Source organism: Aptenodytes patagonicus, unplaced genomic scaffold (assembly GCF_965638725.1).
Source record: "Aptenodytes patagonicus unplaced genomic scaffold, bAptPat1.pri.cur scaffold_521, whole genome shotgun sequence".
NCBI lineage: Eukaryota > Metazoa > Chordata > Aves > Sphenisciformes > Spheniscidae > Aptenodytes > Aptenodytes patagonicus.
The window spans coordinates 1-26,947 of NW_027472419.1; the positions used below are offsets into that span (position 1 = coordinate 1).

The 26,947-nt window shown below is 70.1% G+C and overlaps 1 protein-coding gene across 1 annotated transcript; it reads left to right on the forward strand.

Moving 5' to 3' along the window:
• Nucleotides 1-5,990: 5,990 nt before the first annotated feature.
• On the forward strand, nt 5,991-26,696 carry PFAS (phosphoribosylformylglycinamidine synthase; the record flags this gene model as incomplete). Its single annotated transcript, XM_076364066.1, is given in 22 exon segments — nt 5,991-6,175; nt 6,675-6,780; nt 8,100-8,240; nt 9,484-9,608; nt 9,683-9,811; nt 10,388-10,519; nt 11,361-11,489; nt 12,691-12,764; nt 12,860-13,016; nt 14,002-14,063; nt 15,223-15,384; nt 16,900-17,013; nt 17,761-17,892; nt 18,977-19,207; nt 20,588-20,768; nt 21,382-21,465; nt 22,254-22,409; nt 23,610-23,735; nt 24,395-24,540; nt 25,190-25,400; nt 26,339-26,430; nt 26,582-26,696. Coding segments are annotated over 22 exon segments (2,932 nt in total), but the record flags the coding sequence as incomplete, so codon positions are not given.
• Nucleotides 26,697-26,947: the final 251 nt, after the last annotated feature.

Consider the following 26,947-nt stretch of genomic DNA (forward strand, 5'->3'; position numbering starts at 1 on the left):
GGACACACGGGGAATAAATGTGGCTCCTCCCCCACCCCTGCACGGCTTGGGACCGAGTTTGGGGACGGGGGACGCGCCGACCACGGGGACACCACGGCCACGGGGACATGCTGGTCACGGGGACGAGGGACACCCTGGCCACGGGGACACCCCGGCCGTGGGGAGGTGGGGACACCCCGGCCGTGGGGACACCCCGGCCGTGGAGATGAGGGACACCCCAGCCGTGGGGACACCCGGCCATGGGGTCACCCTGGCCGTGGGGACACCCTGGCCATGGGTACGTGGGACACCATGACCCATGGGGACGCCATGGCCGTGGGGACACCGTGCCGTGGGGAGGTGGGACACCATGACAGCAGGGACACCCCAGCCGTGGGGAGGTGGGGACACCCCGGCCGTGGGGACACCCGGCCACGGGGACACCCCGGCCGTGGGGACACCCCGGCCGTGGAGATGAGGGACACCCCGGCCGTGGAGATGAGGGACACCCCAGCCGTGGGGACACCCGGCCATGGGGTCACCCTGGCCGTGGGGACACCCTGGCCATGGGTACGTGGGACACCATGACCCATGGGGACGCCATGGCCGTGGGGACACCGCGCCGTGGGGAGGTGGGACACCATGACAGCGGGGACACCCCAGCCGTGGGGAGGTGGGGACACCCCGGCCGTGGGGACACCCCGGCTGTGGGGAGGTGGGGCACCCTGGCCATGGGGACACCCCGGCCGTGGAGATGAGGGACACCCCAGCTGTGGGGAGGTGGGACACCATGACAGTGGGGACACCCCGGCCATGGGGAGGTGGGGACACCCCGGCCGTGGGGAGGTGGGGACACCCCGGCCATGGAGACACCCGGGCTATGGGGACACCCCGGCTGTGGGGAGGTGGGGACACCCCGGCCGTGGGGAGGTGGGGACACCCCAGCCGTGGGGACACCCCGGCCATGGGGACACCCGGGCTATGGGGACACCCCGGCTGTGGGGAGGTGGGGACACCCCGGCCGTGGGACACCCCAGCCATGGGGACGCGATGACCCAAGGGGAGGTGGGGACACCCCGGCCGTGGGGAGGTGCCACCCCGTGGCCGTGGGGACACGAGGACCCGAGGGGAGGTGGGACACCCTGGCCGTGGGGAGGTGGGACACCATGGCCGTGGGGACACCCCGGCCGCGGAGATGAGGGACACCCTGGCCGTGGAGATGAGGGACACCCCGGCCGCGGGGACACCCCGGCCGTGGGGAGGTGGGACACCATGACAGCGGGGACACCCCGGCCGTGGGGACACCCCGGCCGTGGAGATGAGGGACACCCCGGCCGCGGGGACACCCCGGCCGTGGGGAGGTGGGACACCATGACAGCGGGGACACCCCGGCCGTGGGGACACCCCGGCCGTGGAGATGAGGGACACCCCGGCCGCGGGGACACCCCGGCCGTGGGGAGGTGGGACACCATGACAGCGGGGACACCCCGGCCGTGGGGACACCCCGGCCGTGGAGATGAGGGACACCCGGCCGCGGGGACACCCCGGCCGCGGGGACACCCCGGCCGTGGAGATGAGGGACACCCCGGCCGTGGGGACACCCGGCCACGGGGACACCCCGGCCGTGGGGACACCCCGGCCGCGGGGACGCGGTGACCCGAGGGGACGTGGGGCACCGCGGCCACGGGCAGGCCACGCCCCAGGGCCGGTGCGCATGCGCAGAGCGGCCCCCCCCCCCCCCCCCCCGGCACCTCCCCCGGGAGCTGTGCGCGTGCTGCTCCCTCCCCCTCCCCTCCGGGCCGGCGGGGGGGTGTGGGGGGTGTGGGGGGTGTGTGTGCGCATGCGCCTGCCGCGCCGCGGCCCCGCCCCTGCCCGCCGCCGTGTCTATTTGCATAGCTCCGCCCACCGGGGACGGGATGGGCGGGGCCGGGAGCCGGCAGCAGCCGCGGGGTCCCGGGTCCCCCGGGGCCACAGTCCTGCTCCAAGGCCGCCTGACGTCACCGGCGGCGTCACCCGTGATGTCACCTGTGACCTTCCACACCCCCTCCCCCGCCCCCCTGGCCCGGTGCCCCCCCCCCCCCCCCCCTCCGGCCGCCCCTGGGGCCACGGGGTCGGGTCTGGCCTTGGGGGGGCGGCACGGGGGGGAGGGGCGCCGCGGAGGCTTCTGGGTAACACCGCCCCTCCCCCACCGATGAGGCAACCGGGGGGGGGGGGACGACGGGACGGACCCCGGCGTCGGGGTGCCCCCCCCTCCCCCCCCGGAGACACCCCCCCCGCCCCCCCCCCGGGCGTCCCCTCCCCCCGCCGGGTCCCCGGGGCGGGGGGAGGGGCACCGACGGGCTCCCCCGGTTGGCCGCCACCGTGGGGTGGGGGATGGGCCGGTCGCCGGGGTCCCCCGACGGGGGGGGGGGGGGGGGGGAGGGGCGCCACCGCGGGCGCCCGGGTCCCGCGCGCGGAAGGGGGCGGGGTCCCGGCCCCCCGCCCCGCCCCCCGCCCCGCCCCCCCCGGTCTGGTGGCGGCCCCGCGGCGGCGGCGGGGGCAGAGGCTGCGGAGCGGCGCGTGGTACGGGGCGGGGGGGGGGGGGGGGATGTCACGCGTGACGTGGCGTGACGTGGCGTGACGTGGCGTGGGGGGACCCCGGGACGGGGACGGGGACGGGGGGTGTCGGGTCGCGCGCGGTATCGCGGGGTTTGGGGGGGGGGGTGGGTGTGTGCGCGCGCGCGTCCCGCGTGGGGTGCACGTGGCTGCGGGGCGACTGTGACGTGGGGAGGGGGGGACCCCCTCAGCGACGTAAGGAGGGGGGGACCCCACTGGTGACGTGGGGGGGGGGTCCCCGCGGTGACGTTCTGGGGGGTCCCCGAGGTTCCCATGGGGGGTTTCGGGGGTCCCCCGGCTTTGGGGGTCCCCGAGGTGCCCCTGGAGGTTTGGGGGTCCCCGGGGGTCCCTGAGGTTTAGGGGAGCCCTCGGGGTTTTGGGGGTCCTGGGGGGTTTGGGGGGTCCCCGCGGCTTTGGGGGTCCTGGGGGGTTTGGGGGTCCCTGGGGTGTCCCTGGGGGGGCTCTGGGGGGGTCCCCGAGTTTGGGGGTCCCCGGGTTCCCCGGGCTTTGAGGGTCCCAGGGAGGTGGGGGTTCCCGATTTGGGGGGGATGTCCAGGGCTCCCCAGGTTTGGGGGTGCCTGGAGGGGTGTCCCCCGCTTTGGGGGTGCTGAGGGGGGGTCCCCTGGTTTGGGGGTCCCCCCTCACCCCACTCCCCCCCACCCCCCCCCCCAGATGCAGGTGCTGCGGTTCTACGTGCGGCCGGGCCCCCCCGAGCGGGTGGGGGGTTCTGGGGGGGGGTCTGGGGGGGCCCCCCCAGGGCTGGGGCTGGGGTCCCCCCTGCGGGTGGCCCGGGCCGTGGAGCCGGGGGTCACTGCTGTCACCTGCGAGCTCTGCTACTACCTGGCCTGGGACGGTACGGGGGGGACACGGGGGGGGGGGCACAGGGTGACGGGGGGGACACGGGGGGGGGACACGGGGGGGGGGGCACAGGGTGATGGGGGGACACGGGGGGGGACATGGGGGACATGGGGGGGGCATGGTGGGGACGGGGGGGGACATGGGGGGGGGCATGGGGTGACGGGGGACGGGGGGGGACGGGGGGGGACACGGGGAGACATGGGGGGACGGGGGGGGACACGGGGGGGACACAGGGGACATGGGGTGGACGGGGGGGACATGGGGGGGGCATGGGGGACACGGGGGGGACACGGGGGGGCATGGGGTGACGTGGGGGGACGCGGGGAGACATGGGGGACACGGGGGGGATGCAGGGGGACACGGGGGGGACATGGGGGACACGGGGGGGACACGGGGGGGGCATGGGGTGACGTGGGGGGACACGGGGTGGGGGGGACACGGGGCAGGGGGATGTGGGGGGACGCGGGGGGACACGGAGGGGACACGGGGGGTGGGGGGACATGGGGGACCTGAGGTGGTGGGGGGGTTGGGGGTCGTTGAGGGGTGTCGGGGGGCCGTGGGTGTCGGGGTTGTTTGGGGTGTGCGGGGGTCCCAGCATTTGGGGTGCGCAGGGGAGACCCCCCCCGACGCGGAGGAAGGCCGGATCCTGCGCTGGCTCCTGGGGTCCCCCCTGGGGGAGGGGGAGGAGGTGGCCCCCCAAAGCTTCCTGCGCCCCCACGGCCCCCACCTGCTGCTGGAGATCGGGCCCAGGTACGGGGGGCCCTGTGGGTGCTGTGGGTGCTGGCGGGGGTCCCATGGGTGCTGTGGGTGCCCCATTGGGGGATCCCATGGGTGCTGTGGGTGCCCTGTGGGTGCCTGGTGGGGGTCCCATGGGTGCTGTGGGTGCCCCATGGGGTGCTGTGGGTGCCTGGTGGGGGATCCCATGGGTGCCCAGTGGGTCCTGTGGGTGCTCCGTGGGTGCTGTGGGTGCTGGTGGGGGTCCTGTGGGTGCTGTGGGTGCTGGCGGGGGTCCCATGGGTGCTGTGGGTGCCCCATTGGGGGATCCCATGGGGTGCTGTGGGTGCCCTGTGGGTGCTGTGGGTGCCTGGTGGGGGGTCCCATGGGTGCTGTGGGTGCCCCATGGGGTGCTGTGGGTGCCTGGTGGGGGATCACATGGGTGCCCAGTGGGTCCTGTGGGTGCTCCATGGGTGCTGTGGGTGCTGGTGGGTGCCCCATGGGTGCTGTGGGTACCCCATTGGGGGATCCCATGGGTGCCCGGTGGGTCCTGTGGGTACCCCATGGGGTGCTGTGGGTGCTGGTGGGGGTCCCATGGGTGCTGTGGCTGCTGGTGAGGGTCCTGTGGGTGCTGTGGGTGCCCGTGGGTGCTGTGGGTGCCTGGTGGGGGGGTCCCATGGGTGCTGTGGATGCCGGTGGGGGTCCCATGGGTGCTGGGGCTCCCATGGGTGCCGTGGGCGCCGGCAGGTTGGGGGTCTCCACGGCCGCCTCCACCCAACGCCGTCTCCCTCTGCCGGGCGGCCGGGCTGGGCCGCGTGCGGCGCCTGGAGCGCTCCCGGCGCCTCCTGCTCCAGGTGGGCACCGGGGACGGGGGGACGTCGGGGGCGTGGGGGCACCGGGGACGGGGGGGGACATCAGGGGCACGGGGGGCACCAGGGGCACTGGGGACGTCGGGGGTGTGGGGGGCACCGGGGACGGGGGGGACATCAGGGGCGTGGGGGGGACATCAGGGGCGTGGGGGGCACCGGGGACGGGGGGGACATCGGGGGTGTGGGGGGCACCGGGGACAGGGGGGGACGTCGGGGGCGTGGAGGACGTCGGGGGCGTGGGGGGCACTGGGGACCGGGGGGGACATCGGGGGTGTGGGGGGCACCGGGGATGGGGGGGGACGTCGGGGGTGTAGGGGGCACCAGGGATGGGGGGGGACATCGGGGGTGTGGGGGGCACCGGGGACAGGGGGGACATCAGGGGTGTGGGGGGCACCGGGGACGGGGGGGACATTGGGGGCGTGGGGGGCACCAGGGGCACCGGGGACGTCGGGGGCATGGGGGACATCAGCTGTTCTGGGGGGTCCCCCTGTCCCCAGGGGTCCCGTGGGCCCTGTGTCCCCGGGGGTCCCCCTGTCCCTGGCTGTCCTGGGTGTTCCCGCTGTCCCCGGCTGCCGCGGGGGTCCCTGTGTCCCTGGGGGTCCCCTCCGTCCTCAGCTGTCCTGGGGGTCCCGCTGTCCCTGGGGGTCCACCCATCCCTGGCCGTCCCAAGGGTCCCATTGTCCCCGGGGTCCCAGCGTCCCCAGGGGTTCCCCCCATCCCCGTCTGTCCCTGCGGGTCCCTGGGGGGCCCCCTGTCCTTGGGGTCCTGGTGTCCCTGGGGGGTCCCCTGGCTGTCCCGGTGTCCCTGGGGGTCCCTCCATCCCTGTCTGTCCCCTGGGCTCCTGGTGTCCCCCTGTCCTTGGGGTCCCCCCGTCCCCAGCTGTCCCTGGGGTCCCGGTGTCCCCCTGTCTGGGGGTGCCCACCAGGACAGGGGGTGACACGGGGTCCATCTGTCCCGTGTCCCCCCCCCCCAGTTTGAGGGGCAGCCGCCGGCGGGGGCGGCGGGGCGGCTGGGGCGGGCGCTGCGGGACCTCATGACGGAGCAGCTCTACCCGGAGCAGCTGGCCACCTTCGATGTCCCCGTGCGCCCCGTCCCCGTCACCACCATCGACGTCCTGCGGGACGGCCCCCAGGCCCTGGAGCAGGCGGACCGCGAGCTGGGTAGGGGGACGGCGGGGGGGGACGACACATGGGGGGGATGTGGGGGTACTTGGGGACAAGGGGACATGGGCATATGGGGGACGTGGGAGGGCATGGGGACGTGGGGCTGCTTGGGGACGTGGGGACGGGGAGGGGACGTGGGACATAGGGGGGACGTGGGGGGACGTGGGGGTGCTTGGGGACAAGGGGAGATGGGGGACGTGGTGGGGGATGGGGGGGGCGTGGGGCTGCGGGGCTGCTTGGGGACGTGGGGACATGGGGACATGAGGATATGGAGGACGCGGAGGGCAAGGGACAAAGGGACGTGATGACATGGAGGACATGGGGTCACCTGGGGACAAAGGGTCATGGGGACACGGGGTGTCCTCGAGGCCCCGGAGGACGCTGACCACTGGCTGGGTGGGGGTCGAGAGACCCGGGGGGCCGCGGGTGGGCGGTCGGGGGGGGGGGAGCGGCGGGGGTGTCCCTGGGGACCCTCGGGGACAGTGGCGTCCCCCAGGCCTGGCCTTCGACCCCTGGGACGTGCAGTACTACACCCGCCTCTTCTGCACCGCCGGCCGCAACCCCACCTCGGTGGAGTGCTTCGACCTGGCCCAGTCCAACAGGTGACCCCGGAGCCCCCCCAAATGCCCCCGACCGCCCCCAGCCCCCCAGTTCCCCTCAACCCTCCTCCACCCCCCCTGGAGCCCCCCCAAATCCCCCTGACCCCCCCCAGCCCCCCAATTCCCTCCGTCCCCCCCATGACCATGATGCCACCCCCTTGACCGTGTCCCCCTGTCCTCCGGTGACACCACCCCCCCGTGCCCGTGTCCCCCGACTGATGCCACCCCCTGTGTCTGTGTCCCCCGCTGACGCCACCCCCCATGACCGTGTCCCCGTGTCCCCCATTGACGCCACCCCCCATGACCGTGTCCCCCTGTCCCCTACTGACACCACCCCCCCGTGCCCGTGTCCCCCATTGACGCCACCCCCCATGACAGTGTCCCCCTGTCCCCCGGTGGCACCACCCCCCCCGTGCCCGTGTCCCCCATTGATGCCACCCCCCATGTCTGTGTCCCCCGCTGACGCCACCCCCCACGACCATGTCCCCGTGTCCCCCATTGATGCCACCCCATGACTGTGTCCCCATGTCCCCCACTGATGCCGCCCCATGACCGTGTCCCCGTGTCCCCCATTGACGCCACCCCCCATGACCGTGTCCCCCTGCCTGTCCCCCACTGACACCACCCCCTGTGCCCGTGTCCCCCACTGACACCACCCCCCACGACCATGTCCCCGTGTCCCCCATTGACCCCCCCCCATGACCGTGTCCCCCCTGGTGACGCTGCCCCCCATGACCCTGTCCCCGTGTCCCCCATTGACGCCACCCCCCATGTCTGTGTCCCCCGCTGACGCCACCCCCCACGACCATGTCCCCGTGTCCCCCATTGATGCCACCCCATGACCGTGTCCCCATGTCCCCCACTGATGCCGCCCCATGACCGTGTCCCCATGTCCCCCATTGATGCCACCCCATGACAGTGTCCCCCTGTCCCCCGGTGGCACCACCCCCCCCGTGCCCGTGTCCCCCATTGATGCCACCCCCCATGTCTGTGTCCCCTGCTGACGCCACCCCCCATGACAGTGTCCCTGTGTCCCCCATTGACGCCACCCCCCATGACCGTGTCCCCCTGTCCCCCGGTGGCACCACCCCCCCCGTGCCCGTGTCCCATTGATGCCACCCCCCATGTCTGTGTCCCCCACTGACGCCACCCCCCACGACCATGTCCCTGTGTCCCCATTGATGCCACCCCATGACCGTGTCCCCATGTCCCCCATTGATGCCACCCCACGACCATGTCCCCGTGTCCCCCATTGACCTCCCCCCATGACCGTGTCCCCCCTGGTGACGCTGCCCCCCGTGACCCTGTCCCCGTGTCCCCAGTGAGCACAGCCGCCACTGGTTCTTCAAGGGGCGGCTGGTGGTGGACGGGCGGGAGGAGCCGCAGTCGCTCTTCCAGAGCATCATGGGAACCCAGAGCTCCAGCAACCCCAACAACGTCATCAAGTTCTCCGACAACAGCAGGTGGGGCCCATGGGTGCCCCACGGCATCGAGGCCAGGGGTCCCCAGGGTGGCTGTCGCCCATGGGTGACCGTGGCATGGAGGCTGGGGGGGGGGGAGGGGGGTCCATCAGCCATGGGTGACCATGGCATCAAGGTTGGAGAGTCCCATCACCCATGGGTGACCGTGGCATGGAGGTTGGGGCGGGGTTCCATCGCCCATGGGCGCCATGGCATGGAGGTGGGGCAGTTCCATCAGCCATGGGTGATGGTGGCACAGAGTCTTAGGGACCCCATCGGCCATGGGGGATGATGGCTTCAAGGTTGATGGTGGCGTGAAGGTTGGAGGGTCCCATCACCCATGGGTGACCATGGCATGGAGGCTGGGAGGGGTCCATCAGCCATGGGTGATGATGACATGGAGGTTGGGCAGTTCAATCACCCACGGGTGCCATGGCATAGAGGTCGGGAGAGCCTGTCACCCATGGGTGATGATGGCATGGAGGTTGGGGGGGGGTTCCATCACCCATGGGCGCCATGGCATGGAGGTGGGGCAGTTCCATCAGCCATGGGTGATGGTGGCACGGAGTCTTAGGGACCCCATCGGCTGTGGGTGATGATGGCTTCAAGGTTGATGGTGGCGTGAAGGTTGGAGGGTCCCATCACCCATGGGTGACCATGGCATGGAGGCTGGGAGGGGTCCATCAGCCATGGGTGATGATGACATGGAGGTTGGGCAGTTCAATCACCCACGGGTGCCATGGCATAGAGGTCGGGAGAGCCTGTCACCCGTGGGTGATGATGGCATGGAGGTTGGGGGGGGGGGGGTCCATCACCCATGGGCACCATGGCATGGAGGTGGGGCAGTTCCATCAGCCATGGGTGATGGTGGCACGGAGTCTTAGGGACCCCATCGGCTGTGGGTGATGATGGCTTCAAGGTTGATGGTGGCATGAAGGTTGGAGGGTCCCATCACCCATGGGTGACCGTGGCGTGGACACTGGGGGATCCCTTCACCCATTGTTGACTGTGGCACGTAGATTGGGAGGATCCCCTCACCCGTGGGTGCCCATGGAATGGAGTTTTGGGGTCCCGTCACCCACGGGTGACCACGACATGAAGGTTGGGCAGTTCCATCTCCCATGGGTGATGATGGTAGGGAGGTTGGGGGACCCCATCGCCCGTGGGTGCCCGTGCCTTGCTGCGTGGCCCCGTGGTGGGCGCCGGTGGGGGGGGGTGGGGGGTGACGTGTCCCCTGTCCCCGCAGCGCCATCCGGGGCGTGCCGGTGACGGCGTTGTGGCCGCGGGACCCGGCCGAGCCGAGCCCCTTTGAGAAGAGGACGACCATCCGGCACGTCATCTTCACCGCCGAGACCCACAACTTCCCCACCGGTCAGCGGGGTTGGGGGGCGGGGGGGGGCATGGTTTGAGGAGTGGGCGTGTCCTGATCTGGCCCCGCCCCGCAGCTGTGGCCCCCTTCAGCGGGGCGACGACAGGGACGGGGGGCCGGATCCGGGATGTGCAGTGCACCGGCCGCGGTGCCCACGTCATCGCCGGCACCGCTGGGTACAGCTTCGGCAACCTGCTCATCCCCGGTGAGACCCTCGGGACCTCCCAACCCCTTGGGGACCCCCAAACCCCCCAAGGGCCCCCCTAAACCTCCGCGGGACTCCCAAACCCCCTGGGACGCCCCCAACTCCCCCCGGGACCCGCCAATACCTCTGGAACCCCTCAACTCCCCCAGGAACGCCAATATTCCAGGGGACCCCCAAACCATCCCCCTGGGACCCCCCAAACCCCTGAAACCCCCTGACCCCCCCTTGTGATCCCCCACCCCCCCTGGGACCCCCCCCCGAGTCCTCCCAGTCCCCCCAGTACCCCTGGGACCTGAGGACCGCCCCCCCCAAGGCCACCCAATAGCTCAGAGACCCCCCAAGACCAACAGTACCCCAGGGACCCCCCCAAACACCCCCCTGGGATCCCCCAATCCCTGGGTTCCCCCCCCCCAACCCCCCCAATAACCCCCCAGGCCTCCCCCAAAACTCTCCAGGACCCCCCCAAACCTCACTGACTCCCCCCAAACCCGCCCTGGTTCCCCCCAAACCCGGGGTTCCCCCACCCCTGGGAACCCCCCAAACTCGGGGGACCCAGGCGTCCGGGCCCCCCCCCAGGCTATGAGCTGCCCTGGGAAGACGGGGCGCAGCCGTACCCCAAATCCTTCGCCCGCCCCCTGGAAATCGCCATCGGGGCCAGCGACGGCGCCAGCGACTACGGCAACAAATTTGGGGAGCCCGTGCTGGCCGGTGAGCGGGGAACCCCCCCGGGGACGCTTGGGGACCCCCGGGGACATTTGGAGACCCCTTAAGGACATTTGGGGACCCTCCAGGGACACTCAAAGACCTCGATGGTCTTGGGGACCCCTGGGGACCCTCAGGGACACCCCATGGCCTTGGGGACCCCTTGGGGACATTTGGGGACCCTTCAGGGATGCTCAAAGACCTCCGTGGTCTTGGGGACCCTCGGGGACACCCTGTGGCCTTGGGGACCCCAAGGACATTTGGGGACCCTCCGGGGACACCTAAAGATCCTGGGGACGTCTGGGGACCCCCCATGGCCTTGGGGACCCCAGGGATGTTTGGCGACCCTCCAGGGACACCCAAAGACCTCCATGGCCTTGGGGACCTCTGAGGCATTTGGGGACCCCCCAGGGACACCCAAAGACCTCCATGGCCTTGGGGACCTCTGAGACATTGGGGACCCCCCAGGGACACCCAAAGACCTCCATGGCCTTGGGGACCTCTGAGGCATTTGGGGACCCCCCAGGGACACCCAAAGACCTCCATGGCCTTGGGGACCTCTGAGACATTTGGGGACCCCCCAGGGACACCCAAAGACCTCCATGGCCTTGGGGACCTCTGAGACATTTGGGGACCCCCCCAGGGACACCCAAAGACCTCCATGGCCTTGGACCCTTGGGGACACCGCACTGACCTGGGGACCTTGGGGACGTTTAAAGACCTTTCGGGGGCTCCTGGAGACCTCCGTGGTCTCGGGGACCTCCGGGTACCCCCTGGGGGGGGCGGGGTGGCACGTGGCGGGTGGCTTTGGGGTGGCAGGGGGGTGACGCCGCGGGGGTGTCCCCAGGCTTCGCCCGCTCCTTCGGGCAGGTGCTGCCGGGGGGGCAGCGGCGGGAGTGGATCAAGCCCATCATGTTCAGCGGTGGCATCGGCGCCATCGAGGACGACCACGTCCGCAAGGAGCCCCCCGAGCCCGGTGAGACCCCCCGGGACCCCCAGACTGCCCCCCTCCGGGACCCCCAACAACCCCCCCAGGACCCCCAAATCCCCATGGGACCCCCAACTTCTCCTGGGACCCCTGACCCCCCCCCCCAGGACCCCCAACCCCCCGGGACCCCCAAATCCCCATGGGACCCCCAAACTTCTCCTGGGACCCCCGACCCCCCCCCCAGGACCCCCAACCCCCCGGGACCCCCAAATCCCCATGGGGCCCCCAAACTTCCCCCGGGACCCCCGACCCCCCCCCAGGACCCCCAACCCCCCGGGACCCCCAAATCCCCATGGGACCCCCAAACTTCTCCTGGGACCCCCAACCCCCCGGGACCCCCAAATCCCCATGGGGCCCCCAAACTTCCCCTGGGACCCCCCCCACCCCATGGGACCCCCAACACCCCCCTGGGACCCCGAAATTCCCCTCAGCCCTTTGAGTCCCTCCACAAGCCCCCCCCAACCTGCCCTGGGACCCCCAAACCCCCACCATGGAATGTCCAACCCCTCTGTGGGACCCCCAACCTCCCGGGATGCCCAAACCCCCTATGGGACCCCCAAATACCAATGGGACCCCGAACCCCACCCCCCAGGTCCCAATGGGACCCCAACCCCCCCCATGGGACCCCAAAATCCCCCTGGGATGCTCACCCCCCCCAACACCCCCAAATCCCCTCCCATGCCCCTTCACCACCCTTGGGACCCCCCCAAATCCCCCCCAGCCCCCGCCACCACTCCCGGGACCCCCAAATGTCCCCCCAGGCCTCCCTGGGACCCTCAAATTCCTCCCAGCCCCCCCGACACCCCCAAATGCCCCCCAGCCCCCCCATCACCCTTGGGACCCCCAAATCCCCCCCAGCCCCTCCCCAACACCCCCAAATCCCCCCTCATGCACTTCCACCACCCCTGGGACCCCCAAATCCCTCCCCGGCCCCCCCGACACCCCCAAATGCCTGTCAGCTCCCCCCCCCCTCACGCCTGGGACCCCCAAATCCCCTCCCAGGATGCCCCCCCACTCCTGGAACCCCCAAATCCCCCCCATGCCCCTCCACCACCCTTGGGGCCCCCAAATCCCCCCCAGCCCCCACTTCTGTCACCCTGGGGACCCCCAAATCCCCCCCTCCCCCAAGACCCTCAAGCTCCCTGGGGGGGGGGGCCGGGGGGTCTCACCCATGTGTGCCCCCCCCCAGGGATGCTGGTGGTGAAAGTGGGGGGCCCCGTGTACCGCATCGGCGTCGGGGGGGGGGCCGCCTCCTCCATCCAGGTAAGGGGGGGCCTGGGGGGTCCCTGTGTGTCGGGGGGGCGGTGCTGGGGGTCCGCGGCGGGTGTCCCCACGGTGTCCCCGCCCCGCGTCCCCAGGTGCAGGGGGACAACACGGAGGAGCGGGACGCGGGGGCGGTGCAGCGGGGGGACCCCGAGATGGAGCAGAAGATGAACCGGGTGCTGCGGGGCTGCATCGAGAGCGGGGGGGGGAACCCCGTCTGCAGCATCCACGACCAGGGGGCTGGCGGCAACGGTACGGGGACATGGGGGGACACGGGGGGACACGGGGACATGGGGACATGGGGGGACAGGGGGACGCGGGGGGACGCGGGGGGGCACGGGGACATGGGGGGACACGGGGACATGGGGGGACGGGGGGACATGGGGGGACATGGGGACATGGGGGGACACGGGGACATGGGGGGACATGGGGGGACATGGGGACATGGGGGGACACGGGGACATGGGGGGACAGGGGGACATGGGGGGACGCGGGGGGACACGGGGACATGGGGGGACATGGGGGGACGCGGGGACATGGGGGGACGGGGGGACGCGGGGGGACACGGGGACATGGGGGGACACGGGGACATGGGGGGACAACAACCCATGATGGCATCCACCATCACAGGGCTGGTGGCAATGGTACAGGGACACGAGGGGACACGGGGGGACACGGGGAGACACTGGGGGGGACACAGGGACGGGGGGGCCATAGGGATATGGGGGAACATGGGGGCATGTGGGGACATGGGGAGATGACAACCCCATATGCACCCCATATCCCTGGTCACGGATACCAGGGGGCTGGTGGCAGCGGTATGGGGACATGGGGGGACACGGGGTCATGGGGGACACGGGGGGACATGGGGGGACATGGGGACATGGGGGGACACGGGGTCATGGGGGACACGGGGGGACATGGGGGGACATGGGGACATGGGGGGACACAGGGGGACATGGGGGGACATGGGGACATGGGGACACATGGGGGGACATGGGGATATACGGGGACATGGGGGGACACGGGGTCATGGGGGGACATGGGGACAGAGGGTGATGACAACCCCGTCTGCACCATCCACGACCAGGGGGCTGGTGGCAGCGGTACGGGGACATGGGGACATGGCACATGGGGGGGACACAGGGACAGGGGTTCACGGGGACATGGGGGCACATGGGGGGACATGGGGGCACACGGGGAGTGTCCCCAGCGTCCCCGTCACCGCTGTCCCCAGGGAATGTCCTGAAGGAGCTCAGCGAGCCGGCAGGGGCCGTCATCTACGCCAGCCGCTTCCAGGTACTGGGACCCCCCACCCATGGGACCCCTCCCACCCACAGGGCACCCCCCCCCCCCCCCGGGACCCACCCCCCCCCCCAGGACCATCCCCCAGCCACCCCCATCGCCCCTCCCTGGGGGGACCCCCTGGGTGCCCCCCGCCCCCATTGTGTCCCCCGGTCCCCCCTGACCCCCTTGCGTCCCTGGCACCCCCCGCCCCCCCCGTCCCCACGGTGCCCCCTGGACCCCCAATGCCCCCGATGCCCCCCCTGTCCCCTGGTGCCCCCCCAGTGCCCCCTGCCCCCTTGGTGCCCCCCACCCCCTGGTGCCCCTTGTGTCCCCGGTGTCCCCCGGTGCCCCCCAATACCCCCTGTCCCCCAGGTGTCCCCTGGTGCCCCCTGTCTTCCCCCCCCGGTGCCCCTTGTCCCCTTGGTGTCCCCTGCCCCTGATGACCCCCGGTGCCCCCCAGTGCCCCTCGACCCCTGGTGCCCACCTGCCCCCCCCAGCGCCCCCTGTCCCCCTGGTGCCCCTTGTCCCCTTGGTGTCCCTTGTCCCCCTGGTGTCCCCTGCCCCCCCCAGCGCCCCCTGTCCCCCTGGTGCCCCTTGTCCCCCTGGTGCCCCCTGCCCCCCCCAGCGCCCCCTGTCCCCCTGGTGCCCCTTGTCCCCTTGGTGTCCCTTGTCCCCCTGGTGCCCCCTGCCCCCCCCCAGCGCCCCCTGTCCCCCTGGTGCCCCTTGTCCCCCTGGTGCCCCCTGCCCCCCCAGCGCCCCCTGTCCCCCTGGTGCCCCTTGTCCCCTTGGTGCCCCCTGTCCCCCCAGCGCCCCTTGTCCCCCTGGTGCCCCCTGCCCCCCCCCCAGCGCCCCCTGTCCCCCTGGTGCCCCTTGTCCCCTTGGTGCCCCCTGCCCCCCCCAGCGCCCCCTGTCCCCCTGGTGCCCCTTGTCCCCTTGGTGCCTCCTGTCCCCCTGGTGCCCCTTGTCCTCCTGGTGCCCCTTGTCCCCTTGGTGCCCCTTGTCCCCCTGGTGCCCCCTGCCCCCCCGGCGCCCCTTGTCCCCCTGGTGCCCCCTGCCCCCCCAGCACCCCCTGCCCCCCTGGTGCCCCCTGTCCCCCTGGTGCCCCTTGTCCCCGCGGTGCCCCCTGCCCCCCCCCGGTGCCCTCCCGCCGCGGTGACCCGGCTGGTGGCAGCGGGGGGACCCGACGCTGAGCGTGCTGGAGCTGTGGGGCGCCGAGTACCAGGAGTCCAACGCGCTGCTGGTGCGGCCGCCCCGGCTGGGGCTGCTGCGGCGCCTGGCCGCCCGCGAGCGCTGTCCCCTCTGCGTGGTGGGGACCGTCACCGGGGACGGGCGGGTAAGGGGGCGTGGGGCGGGGGGGCCGGGGCCCGGGAGCGTATAGGGGGATGCAGGGACGTGGGGGACACCGTGGGGACACGGGACGCGGGAAGGTGGGGAGATGGGGACATGGAGGACGTGGGGACATGGGACATAGGGATTCTGGGACATGGGGAGACACCGTGGGGACATGGGACATGGGGACATAGCGATGTGGGGACATGGGGACACGGGTGACACAGGGACATGGGGACATAGGGATGTGGGGACACAGTACATAGGGATGCAGGGACATGAGGGACACCGTGGGGACATGGGACATGGGGACATAGGGATGCAGGGACATGAGGGACACCGTGGGGACATGGGACATGGGGACATAGGGATGCAGGGACATGAGGGACACCGTGGGGACATGGGACATGGGGACATAGGGATGCAGGGACATGAGGGACACCGTGGGGATATGGGACATGGGGACATAGGGATGCAGGGACATGAGGGACACCGTGGGGATATGGGACATGGGGACATAGGGATGCAGGGACATGAGGGACACCGTGGGGACATGGGACATGGGGACATAGGGATGCAGGGACATGAGGGACACCGTGGGGATATGGGACATAGGGACATAGGGATGCTGGGACATGGGGAGACACCGTGGGGACATGGGACATGGGGACATAGCGATGTGGGGACATGGGGACACGGGTGACACAGGGACATGGGGACATAGCGATGTGGGGACATGGGGACACGGGTGACACAGGGACATGGGGACATAGGGATGTGGGGACACAGTACATAGGGATGCAGGGACATGAGGGACACCGTGGGGATATGGGACATGGGGACATAGGGATGCAGGGACATGAGGGACACCGTGGGGACATGGGACATGGGGACATAGGGATGCAGGGACATGAGGGACACCGTGGGGACATGGGACATGGGGACATAGGGATGCAGGGACATGAGGGACACCGTGGGGACATGGGACATGGGGACATAGGGATGCAGGGACATGAGGGACACCGTGGGGATATGGGACATGGGGACATAGGGATGCAGGGACATGAGGGACACTGTGGGGATATGGGACATGGGGACATAGGGATGCAGGGACATGAGGGACACCGTGGGGACATGGGACATGGGGACATAGGGATGCAGGGACATGAGGGACACCGTGGGGACATGGGATGTGGGGCGTGGGACACGGGAATGTGGGGACGTGGGGACTTGGGGACATGGGGAGATGGGGACATGCAGACAGGGGACGTGGGGACGTGGGGGACATGGCGACACATGGGGACCCGGGGGGACGTTAGGCGATGGGGCCAGGACACAGGGACCTGGGGAGGTTGAGGGACACAGGGAGGTCCCCGGGGGTGGCTTTTGGGGGTCCCTGTCGGGCAAGGGGAGTTTTGGGGGATCCCTGGGGTCCTTTTGGGGTCCCTGGGGACCAGGAAGGTCCCTGGGAGGTGTTTTGGGGGTGCCCTGGCCCTGCTGACCCCCCCCACGCCCCCAGATCGTGCTGGTGGATGACCTGGAGGCGCCGGTGCCCGAGGGGGGGTCCCACGAGGGGCTGCCCACCCCTGTCAACCTGGAGCTCGAGTGGGTGCTGGGCAAGATGCCCCGCAAGGTGAGGGGGGGGGGGGGGGGCTGGGGGGGGCGGGGGACCCCTGGGGGGACCTGGGGTGTTGGGGACCCCCCCCAATAGGGATGGGGATCCCTGAGTTGGGAGCGGGGACACCCAAAGGAGGTGGGGACCACCCCCCAGTGGGGTCACCCCGGTTGGGAATGGTGAAACCCAGTGGGGATGGGGACCTCCGTGATGATGGGAGCCCCCCAAGAGGGACCCCCCAGCGGGGATGGGGACACCCCAGTTGGGAGTGGGGACCCCCATGATGATGGGGACCTCCCCAATGGGGGTGGGGACATCCCAGTTGGGAATGGGGACCCCCATGACGATGGGGACGCCCCAATGGCGATGGGACACCCCTCAGTGGTGATGGGGACCCCCATGACAATGGGGACGCCCCAATGGCGATGGGGACACCCCAGTTGGGAATGGGGACCCCCATGATGATGGGGACGCCCCAATGGCGATGGGGACACCCCAGTTGGGAATGGGGACCCCCATGACGATGGGGACGCCCCAATGGCGATGGGGACACCCCAGTTGGGAATGGGGAGACCCAATGGAGATGGGGACCACCATGATGATGGGGACCCCCCAGTGGGAATGGGGACACCCAACAGGGATGGGGACCTCCATGATGATGGGGACCCCCCAGTGGGAATGGGGACATCCCAATGGGAATGGGACCCCTCAGTGGGGCTGGGGACCCCCATGGTGATGGGACCCCCATCCCCCCGTGACCCCCAGGAGTTCGTGCTGCAGCGGGTGCCCCCCACCCTGCGCCCGCTGGCGCTGCCCCCGGGGCTGTCGGTGCGGCAGGCGCTGGAGCGGGTCCTGCGGCTCCCGGCCGTGGCCAGCAAGCGCTACCTCACCAACAAGGTACATGCGTCCCCCCGTGTCCCCCCGTGTCCCCCCGTGTCCCCAGCCTCCGTCACGGGCTCCCCTGGGCCACCCGTTCCCCCCCCCCCCGCAGCTGCATCCCTGGCAGCCGTGGTCCACTCTGTGTCCCCAGTCCCCTCCATGTCCCCAACCCATTTGGTGGCCACGGTCCCCTCCATGTTCTCGATCCCCTCCATGTCCCCAGTCCCCTCGAGCCACCAATCCCCTCTGTGGCCCTAACCTACTTGGTGGCCACAGTACCCTCTGTGTCCCCAGCCCACTCGGTGGCCATGGTCCCCTCCATGACCCCGGTCCCCTCCATGTTCCCAGTCCCCTCCATGTCCCCAACCTACTTGGTGGCCACGGTCCCCTCCGTGTCCCTGATCCCCTCCACGTCCCCAGTCCCCTCCATGTCCCCAGTCCCCTCCATGTCCCCAACCCACTTAGTGGCTGTGGTCCCCATCATGTCTCCAGTCTCCTTGTGCCACCAATCCTCTCCATGTCCCCAACCTACTTGGTGGCCACAGTACCCTCTGTGTCCCCAGCCCACTTGGTGGCCATGGTCCCCTCCGTGTGTCTGATCCTCTCTGTGTCACCAATCCCCTCCATGTCCCCAGACTACTTGGCGGCCACAGTCTCATCCATGTCCCCGATCCCCTCTGTGTCCCCAACCCACTAAGTGGCCATGGTCCCCTCCATGTCCCTGGTCCCCTCCCTGTCCCTGATCCCCTCCGTGTCCCCAACCTACTCGGTGGCCACGGTCCCCTCCATGTCCCCGATCTCCTCTGTGCCACCAATCCCCCTCTGTGTCACCAATGCCCCTCCATGTCCCCAGTGGTACTCCCAGTGTGTCCGTGTCCCACACGTGTCCCACTCTATGTCTCTCCATGACATGTCCCACTCCGTGTCCCCCCGGTCAATGCCACCCCCTGGGAAATGTCCCAGCCCATGTCCTTGTTGCTGTCCCCCCAAGATGTATCCTATCCGTGTCCCCCACGTGTCCCAACCCTGTCCCCACCGAAACCCATCCCTGTGGCCGTGTCCCAGCCCACGTCCCCCGCTGACGCCGCTGTCCCCGGGGCAGGTGGACCGCTCGGTGACGGGGCTGGTGGCCCAGCAGCAGTGCGTGGGGCCCCTGCACACGCCGCTGGCCGACGTGGCCGTGGTGGCCCTGTCCCACTTCGACACAGTGGGGGCGGCCACGGCACTGGGTGAGCAGCCCATTAAGGGCCTGCTGGATCCGGCTGCCGGCGCCCGCCTGGCCCTCACCGAGGCCCTCACCAACCTCGTCTTCGCCCGCATCACTGACCTCCGCGTGAGTACTGCGCCACCGCCACCGCGCCGATGCCACGGCATGGCCGTGGGGTGGCTACGGGAGCAGTGACATGGCTTTGGCACGTCCATGGGATGGCCATGCTATGGGGGACATGTCACCGCCACGGCAAGGCCACGGCACGGCTACGGGAGCAGTGTCATGGTGATGGCATGGCTATAGCACGGCTATGCCACGGGGGCCACGCCACCACCGCGGCACGGCCATGCCATGGCTACGGGAGCAATGACATGGTCGTGGCATGGCTACGGGATGGCCCTGCCACGGCAAGGCCATGGGGTGGCTACGGGAACAATGACATGGCTTCGGTGTGGCCATGGGATGGCCATGCCACGGGGGCCATACCACCGCCACGGCAAGGCCATGCCATGGCTACGGGAGCAGTGACACGGTCGTGGCATGGCTACGGGATGGCCACACCATAGTATAGCGGCCACGTCACAGCCACGGAGACCATGCCACTGTCATGTGCTTGCCACGCCAGGACCATGGCGTGGCTACAAGATGGGTCTGTGGGGCCATGGCACGCTTATGGCCGTGGCTACAGGTACCGCAGCATGACCACAGCATGGCCAAGGGGGACCATGGCATGGCCGTGGCATGGCCAAGGGGAACCACCGCGGTATGGCCACAGCACGGCCAAGGGGGACCGTGGCATGGCCGTGGCACGGCCAAGGGGAACCACCGCGGTGTGGCCACAGCACGGCCAAGGGGGACCGTGGCGTGGCCACGGCATGGCTAAGGGGGACTATGGCGGGGTCAAGGCATGGCCACGGCATGGCCATGGGGGACCACCACGGTGTGGCCACAGCACGGCCAAGGGGGAACCGTGGCGTGGCCACGGCACGGCTATGGGACATGAGGCTACAGGGTGCTCGCCCCGGCCACAGGGGCCACGTCATTGTCACACCAGGGCCATGCCATGGCTACAGGGGCCATGGCAGGGTCACATCATGGCCATGGGAGCCACCAGGACCACGTCACTGCCATGGGGGCCAAGCTATTGTCACCAGGGCCATGTCATGGTCACGGGGGGGTGGCACGGCCACGGGCACCTTGTCATGTCCGTGCCGTGGCCATTGAGACTGCCACAGCCACGGGGTGGGAGGTGACAGGGGAGGTTGGGGGCTACCAGGGGGCAATTTGGGGGGTTGAGGGTGGCAGGAGGGGGCTGGGACATGCGGTGGCTCTGACCTGTCCCCTCCCCCGCCTTGTCCCGTGTCCTTTTGTGTCCCCACGTCCCCTTTGTTCCCTGCATCCCCATGTCCCCCCTCCGCGGTGCTGGTGTCTCCCCGTCCCCCATGTCCCCGCGCCCCTGTCTTCTCTGTGTCCCCCGTGTCCCCGTGTCTCTGGTGTCCCCAGGACGTGAAGTGCTCGGGGAACTGGATGTGGGGGGCGAAGACGGGGGCGGAGGGGGGGGCGCTGGTGACGGCGTGCGAGGGGCTGGTGGGGCTCCTGCACCGCCTGGGCGTGGCCGTTGACGGGGGCAAGGACTCGCTCAGCATGGCTGCCCGCGTCGGCACCGAAACCGTCCTGGCACCCGGTGAGTCCCGCTGCCGGGGCGGGGGTGGCGGGTGCTGCTGGCGTGACGTGGGGTCATGGGTGACACGGCCACTGCCATGGCAGAGGGACCCAGGGGTGTCACCGCCAGGAGGATGGGTCATGGTGCCACCACCACGATGATGGGTCACGGGTGCCACTGCGCTGTGACCCACGGGTGCCACCACAAGGAGGGGTCCTGGATGCCACCACCATGGCGCTGTGACCCACGGGTGCCACCACAAGGAGGGGTCCTGGATGCCACCACCATGGCGCTGTGACCCACGGGTGCCACCACAAGGAGGGGTCCTGGATGCCACCACCATGGCGCTGGGACCCATGGGTGCCACCACAAGGAGGGGTCCTGGATGCCACCACCATGGCGCAGTGACCCATGGGTGCCACCACAAGGAGGGGTCCTGGATGCCACCACCATGGCGCAGTGACCCACGGGTGCCACCACAAGGAGGGGTCCTGGATGCCACCACCATGGCGCAGTGACCCATGGGTGCCACCACCCCTGCTCCTGGCCGTGGGTGCCCCGCTGTGACCCCCCCAAGCCCCCCATGACCCCCAGCCCCCTGGTGACCCCCCGTGACCTCTTGACCCCTGCCTAGGCACCCTGGTGGTCTCGGCCTACGCTGTCTGCCCTGACATCACGGCCACCGTCACCCCCGACCTCAAGTGTCCTGATGGCAAAGGTCAGTGACCCTGGGGGGTTTTGGGGTGCCCTGGGGGGTGGGCTGAACCCTGGGGGGTTTTGGGGTGCCCTTAGGGAGCCAGGACTCCCCCTCATAGGGGTTTTGGGGTGCTGTGAATCCTGGGGGGTTTTGGGGTGCCCTCAGAGAAGCCAGGACCACCCCCATAGGGGTTTTGGGGTACCCTGGGGGCGGGCTGGGATCCCTGGGGGCATTTTGGGGTGCTTGGAGGGGTTTGGGACCCTCCATGGGTTTTGGGGTGCCCATGAGGGTTTTAGGGTCGCTGGGAGGGGTGGTGACACCCTGGGGGGAGCTGGGGACGTTTTGGGGTGCTGTGAGTCCTGGGAGGGGTCGGGGTGCCTTCGGGAGACTTTGGGGTCCTGTATTCCCCCCCTGGAATTTGGGGTGCCCGGGAGCCCTGCTGTGAACGCTGGGGAGTTTTGGGGTGCTGTGACTCCTGGGAGGGGTTGGGGGGCCTGTGGGGGATCTTGGGATGCTGCACCCCGCCATGGATTTTGGGGTGCCCAGGAAGGTTTTAGGGTAGCCAAGGGGGTGGTGACACCCTGGGGGGTGGTGGGGACGTTTTGGGGTGCTGTGAGTCCTGGGAGGGGTTGGGGTGCCTTTGGGGGACTTTGGGGTGCTGTATTCCCCCCCTGGAATTTGGGGTGCCCGGGAGCCCTGCTGCGAACGCTGGGGAGTTTTGGGGTGCTGTGACTCCTGGGAGGGGTTGGGGGGCCTTTGGGGGACTTTGGGGTGCTGTACTCCGCCCATGGATTTCGGGGTCCCCCCAGGAGTCCTGCTGTGGGTGCAGCTGAGCCCGGGGCGGCACCGTTTGGGGGGCAGCGCCCTGGCCCAGGTCTTCTCGCAGCTGGGGGACGCCTGCCCCGACCTGGAGGACCCCGGGGTCCTGGCCGCCGCCTTCCGCGTCACCCAGCGCCTCATCGAAGGTGGGTGCTGGGGGGGGGGGGGGGGCCCCCCCCGGGGGGTTGGGGGGCCATGGAGGGGGGGTGGGGAGGGGCTGGGTGGGAGGGGAGCCTGGGGGGGGGGAGCGGGGGGATTTGGGGGGTGGGGGGGGGGATTGGGGTGCGGGAGGGATTTGGGGTGTAGAGGTTTTTTGGGTGAAGGGGGATTTGGGGTGCAGTGGGGAGATTTGGGGTGCAGGGGGACTGGGGTGCAGAGGGAATTGGGGTGTGGGGGGATTGGGGTGTAGGGGGGATTTGGGGTGCAGGGGGGATTGGGGTGGGGGGGTTGGGGTGTAGGGGGGGTTGGGGTGCAGTGGGGATTTGCGGTGCAGGGGGGATTGGGGTGCAAGGAAGGAGATTTGGGGTGCGGGGGGATTGGGGTGCAGTGGGGATTTGCGGTGCAGGGGGATTGGGGTGCAAGGAAGGAGATTTGGGGTGCGGGGGGATTGGGGCAAGGGGAGGTTGGGGTGCAGTGGGGTTTTGGGGTGCAGGGGGGATTGGGGCAAGGGGAGGTTGGGGTGCAGTGGGGATATGGGGTGCAGGGGGGATTTGGGGTATGTGTGGGGATCGGGGTGCAGAGGGGGATTGGTTTGGGGGGGTGGGATGCAGCGGGGAGATTCGGGGTGCAGGGGGGATTGGGGTGCAAGGAAGGAGATTTGGGGTGCGGGGGGATTGGGGTGCAGTGGGGATTTGCGGTGCAGGGGGATTGGGGTGCAAGGAAGGAGATTTGGGGTGCGGGGGGATTGGGGCAAGGGGAGGTTGGGGTGCAGTGGGGTTTTGGGGTGCAGGGGGGATTGGGGCAAGGGGAGGTTGGGGTGCAGTGGGGATATGGGGTGCAGGGGGGATTTGGGGTATGTGTGGGGATCGGGGTGCAGAGGGGGATTGGTTTGGGGGGGTGGGATGCAGCGGGGAGATTCGGGGTGCAGGGGGGATTGGGGTGCAGTGGGGATTTGGGGTGTAGGAGGTTTTGGGGTGTGTGTGGGATTTGGGGTGCAGGGGGCGGATTTGGGGTGCGGGGGGGTGTGTGTCAGGGTGGGTTGAGGCCCAGGGGGACCCTGGGTGACCTGGGTGATGTGGGGTGACCCTGGGGTTGGAGTATGTAGGACCCGGGGTGACCCGGGGTTGGGGTGCAGGGGCGGGGGGGGGCGGGGTGATGCGGGGGCGGGGCCTGATGCTGCACCCCAGAGCGGGGGCTGAGCGCGGGCCACGACGTGAGCGACGGCGGGCTGCTGGGCTGCCTGCTGGAGATGGCCTTCACCGGCAACTGCGGCCTCCAGGTGGACATCGCCACCGTCCCCCCCGACGCCTCTCGTGAGTCACTGTCACCACCCCGGGACCACCTGGGGACACCCCTGGGACACCCCACCCCGGGGAACCCCCCTCCGGGACCTTCCCATCTTGGGGAACCCCCAGGAACACCTGGAGAACCCCCGGAGAACCCTCACCTCCATGTCCCACCTCCCATGTCCCCATGTCTCATGCCCCATGTTCTCCTGTCCCCCATCTCCAGGTGTCCCACATCCCCATGTCCCCATGTCCCATGTTCCCGTATCCCCCTGTCCCCATGTCCCATGTCTCCATGTCCCCACGTCCCCACATGCCCTGTCCCCATGTCCTCATGTCCTCATGTCTCCATGTCCCCTATGTTCCGTGTGCCATGTCCCCCTGCCCCATGTCCCCATGTCCCCTATGTCCCCACGTTCCCACATCCCCTGTCCCCATGTCCCATGTCCTCTTCTCCATGTCCCCTATGTCCCATGTTCCCATGTTCTCATGTCCCCGTGTCCTCATGTCCTTATGTCCCCATTATCCTGTGTCCCCATGTCCCCGCGTCCCCACGTCCCCATGTCCTCATGTCCTTATGTCCCCATTATCCCGTGTCCCCACGTCCCCGTGTCCTCATGTCTCATATCTCCATGTCTGATGTCCCACGTCACCGCCTTCCACCCCCGTGTCCCTTGTCCCCGCAGCGCTGGCTGTGCTGTTCGCGGAGGAGCCGGGGCTGGTGCTGGAGGTGCCGGTGGGCACCAGCGTGGACGTCTGCCGCCGCTACCAGGAGGCCGGCGTGCGCTGCGTCCCCATTGGCCACAGCGGTCCCTACGGGCCCGACGCCACGGTGAGGGGACACGGGGACATGGGGGTGGCAGGGGGCCCTAGCTGGCCGTGTGGGCACAGGAGGCAACTGAGGATGGGGACCTGTGGATGTGTCCCCATGGTGTCCTGGTGGGACAGGAGGTGGCCATGGCCCCATGGTCGTGTTCCCATGGTGTCATGGTGGGATGGGAGGTGGCCATGGCCGTGTCCCCAGGGCTGTGTCCCCATGGTGTCCTGGTGGGACAGGAGGTGGCTGTGTCCCCAGGGCTGTGTCCCCATGGTGTCATGGTGGGACGGGAGGTGGCCATGGCCGTGTCCCCAGGGCTGTGTCCCCATGGTGTCATGGTGGGACAGGAGGTGGCCATGGCCCCATGGCCGTGTTCCCATGGTGTCATGGTGGGACGGGAGGTGGCCATGGCCGTGTCCCGAGGGCTGTGTCCCCATGGTGTCATGGTGGGACAGGAGGTGGCCGTGGCTATGTCCCTGTGTCCCTCACCATGCCTGTGTCCCTGTGTCCCCCTGCGGGTGTGGATGGCAGTGGCCATAGTGATGGCCATGGTGGTGGCCATGTCCCCATGTCCCTGACTGCCCTGTGTCCCCATGGCAGGTGCGGGTGGCCAGTGGCCGTGGTGGTGGCCATGTCCCTGACCATCCCCGTGTCCCCACGGCAGGTTCAGGTGGTGGTGGCAGGCGCGTCCGTGCTGTCCGAGCCCGTGGGGGACCTGCGGGGGCTCTGGGAGGAGACCAGCTTCTGGCTGGAGCGGGAGCAGGCGGCCGTGGACTGCGTGGCCCAGGAGGAGGCTGGGCTGCGCCGGCGCCGGGGACCCACCTTCACCCTCACCTTTGACCCCCTCGAGGAGCCCCCCCTGCTCCGGCACATGGGTGAGGGGATGGGGGGGACACGGGGGGCTGGGAGGTCATGGAGGGACGTGGGGTCATGGGGGTCTGGGAGGTCATGGGGGTCTGAGGGGTCATGGGGGTCTGTGGGGACAGGGAGGTCTGAGAAGACATGGGGGGCTGGGAGGTCATGGGGGTCTGGGGAGACATGGGGGGCTGGGAGGTCATGGGGGTCTGAGGGATCATGGGGTCTGGGGAGACATGGGGGGCTGGGAGGTCATGGGGGGCTGGGAGGTCATGGGGGTCTGAGGGATCATGGGGTCTGGGGAGACATGGGGGTCTGGGGAGACATGGGGGGCTGGGAGGTCATGGGGGTCTGAGGGATCATGGGGTCTGGGGAGACATGGGGGTCTGGGAAGTCATGGGGGTCTGGGAGGTCATGGGGGTCTGAGGGATCATGGGGTCTGGGGAGACATGGGGGTCTGGGGAGACATGGGGGGCTGGGAGGTCATGGGGGGCTGGGAGGTCATGGGGGTCTAGGGAGACATGGGGGTCTGAGGGATCATGGGGTCTGGGGAGACATGGGGGGCTGGGAGGTCATGGGGGTCTGAGGGATCATGGGGTCTGGGGAGACATGGGGGGCTGGGAAGTCATGGGGGTCTGGGAGGTCATGGGGGTCTGGGGAGACATGGGGGGCTGGGAGGTCATGGGGGTCTGGGAGGTCATGGGGGTCTGGGGAGACATGGGGGGCTGGGAGGTCATGGGGGTCTGGGAGGTCATGGGGGTCTGGGGAGACATGGGGGGCTGGGGGATCACGGGGGCTGGGGAGCTGGGAGGTCTTGGGGTCTGGGAGAACATGGGGGTCATGGGGGTCTGCGGGATCATGGGGCTCTGGCTGGGACCTGGGCCTCTGGGGGATCACGGGGGTCTGGGGGGCCGCGGGGGTCCAGGGGGACGGGGGGGGATGACCCTGGTGCCCCCAGAGCTGCCGGGGCCGCGGGTGGCCGTGCTGCGGGAGGAGGGCAGCAACGGGGACCGCGAGATGGCGGCTGCCTTCGTCATGGCCGGCTTCCAGGTGAGGGACCCCGGCGTCCGGGGACCCCCTACTCCATGTCCCAGGGCACCCAGGCATCTGGGGTCCGTGTCCCCCCCTTCCCCGTGGCCCGGGGGACCCGGGCATCCGGGGGCCGGTGGCCCGGGGGACCCAGGCGTCCGGGTGTCCCCAGGTGTGGGACGTGACGACGGAGGACCTGTGCTCGGGCTCCGCCACCCTCGACGGCTTCCGGGGGCTCGTCTTCGTGGGGGGGTTCAGCTACGCCGACGTCCTCGGCTCCGCCAAGGGTGAGAACTTGGGGGACCCCCACCCCCCATTTCGAACCTGGGGGCGGTTTTGGGGGGACCCCAGGGGGCTCCGTACCCCGACAGGGGGCTGTTTTGGGGGACCTTGGGGACTGAGGGTCACTGTCGGGGTGAGCTTGGCTTTGGGGGTGTCCCTGTTTCAGGGTGTCCCTGTTTCAGGGTGTCCCTGGTTTTTGGGTGTCCCTAGTTTTGGGGTGCCCCTGTTTTTGGGGTGTCCCTGGTTCGGGGTGCCC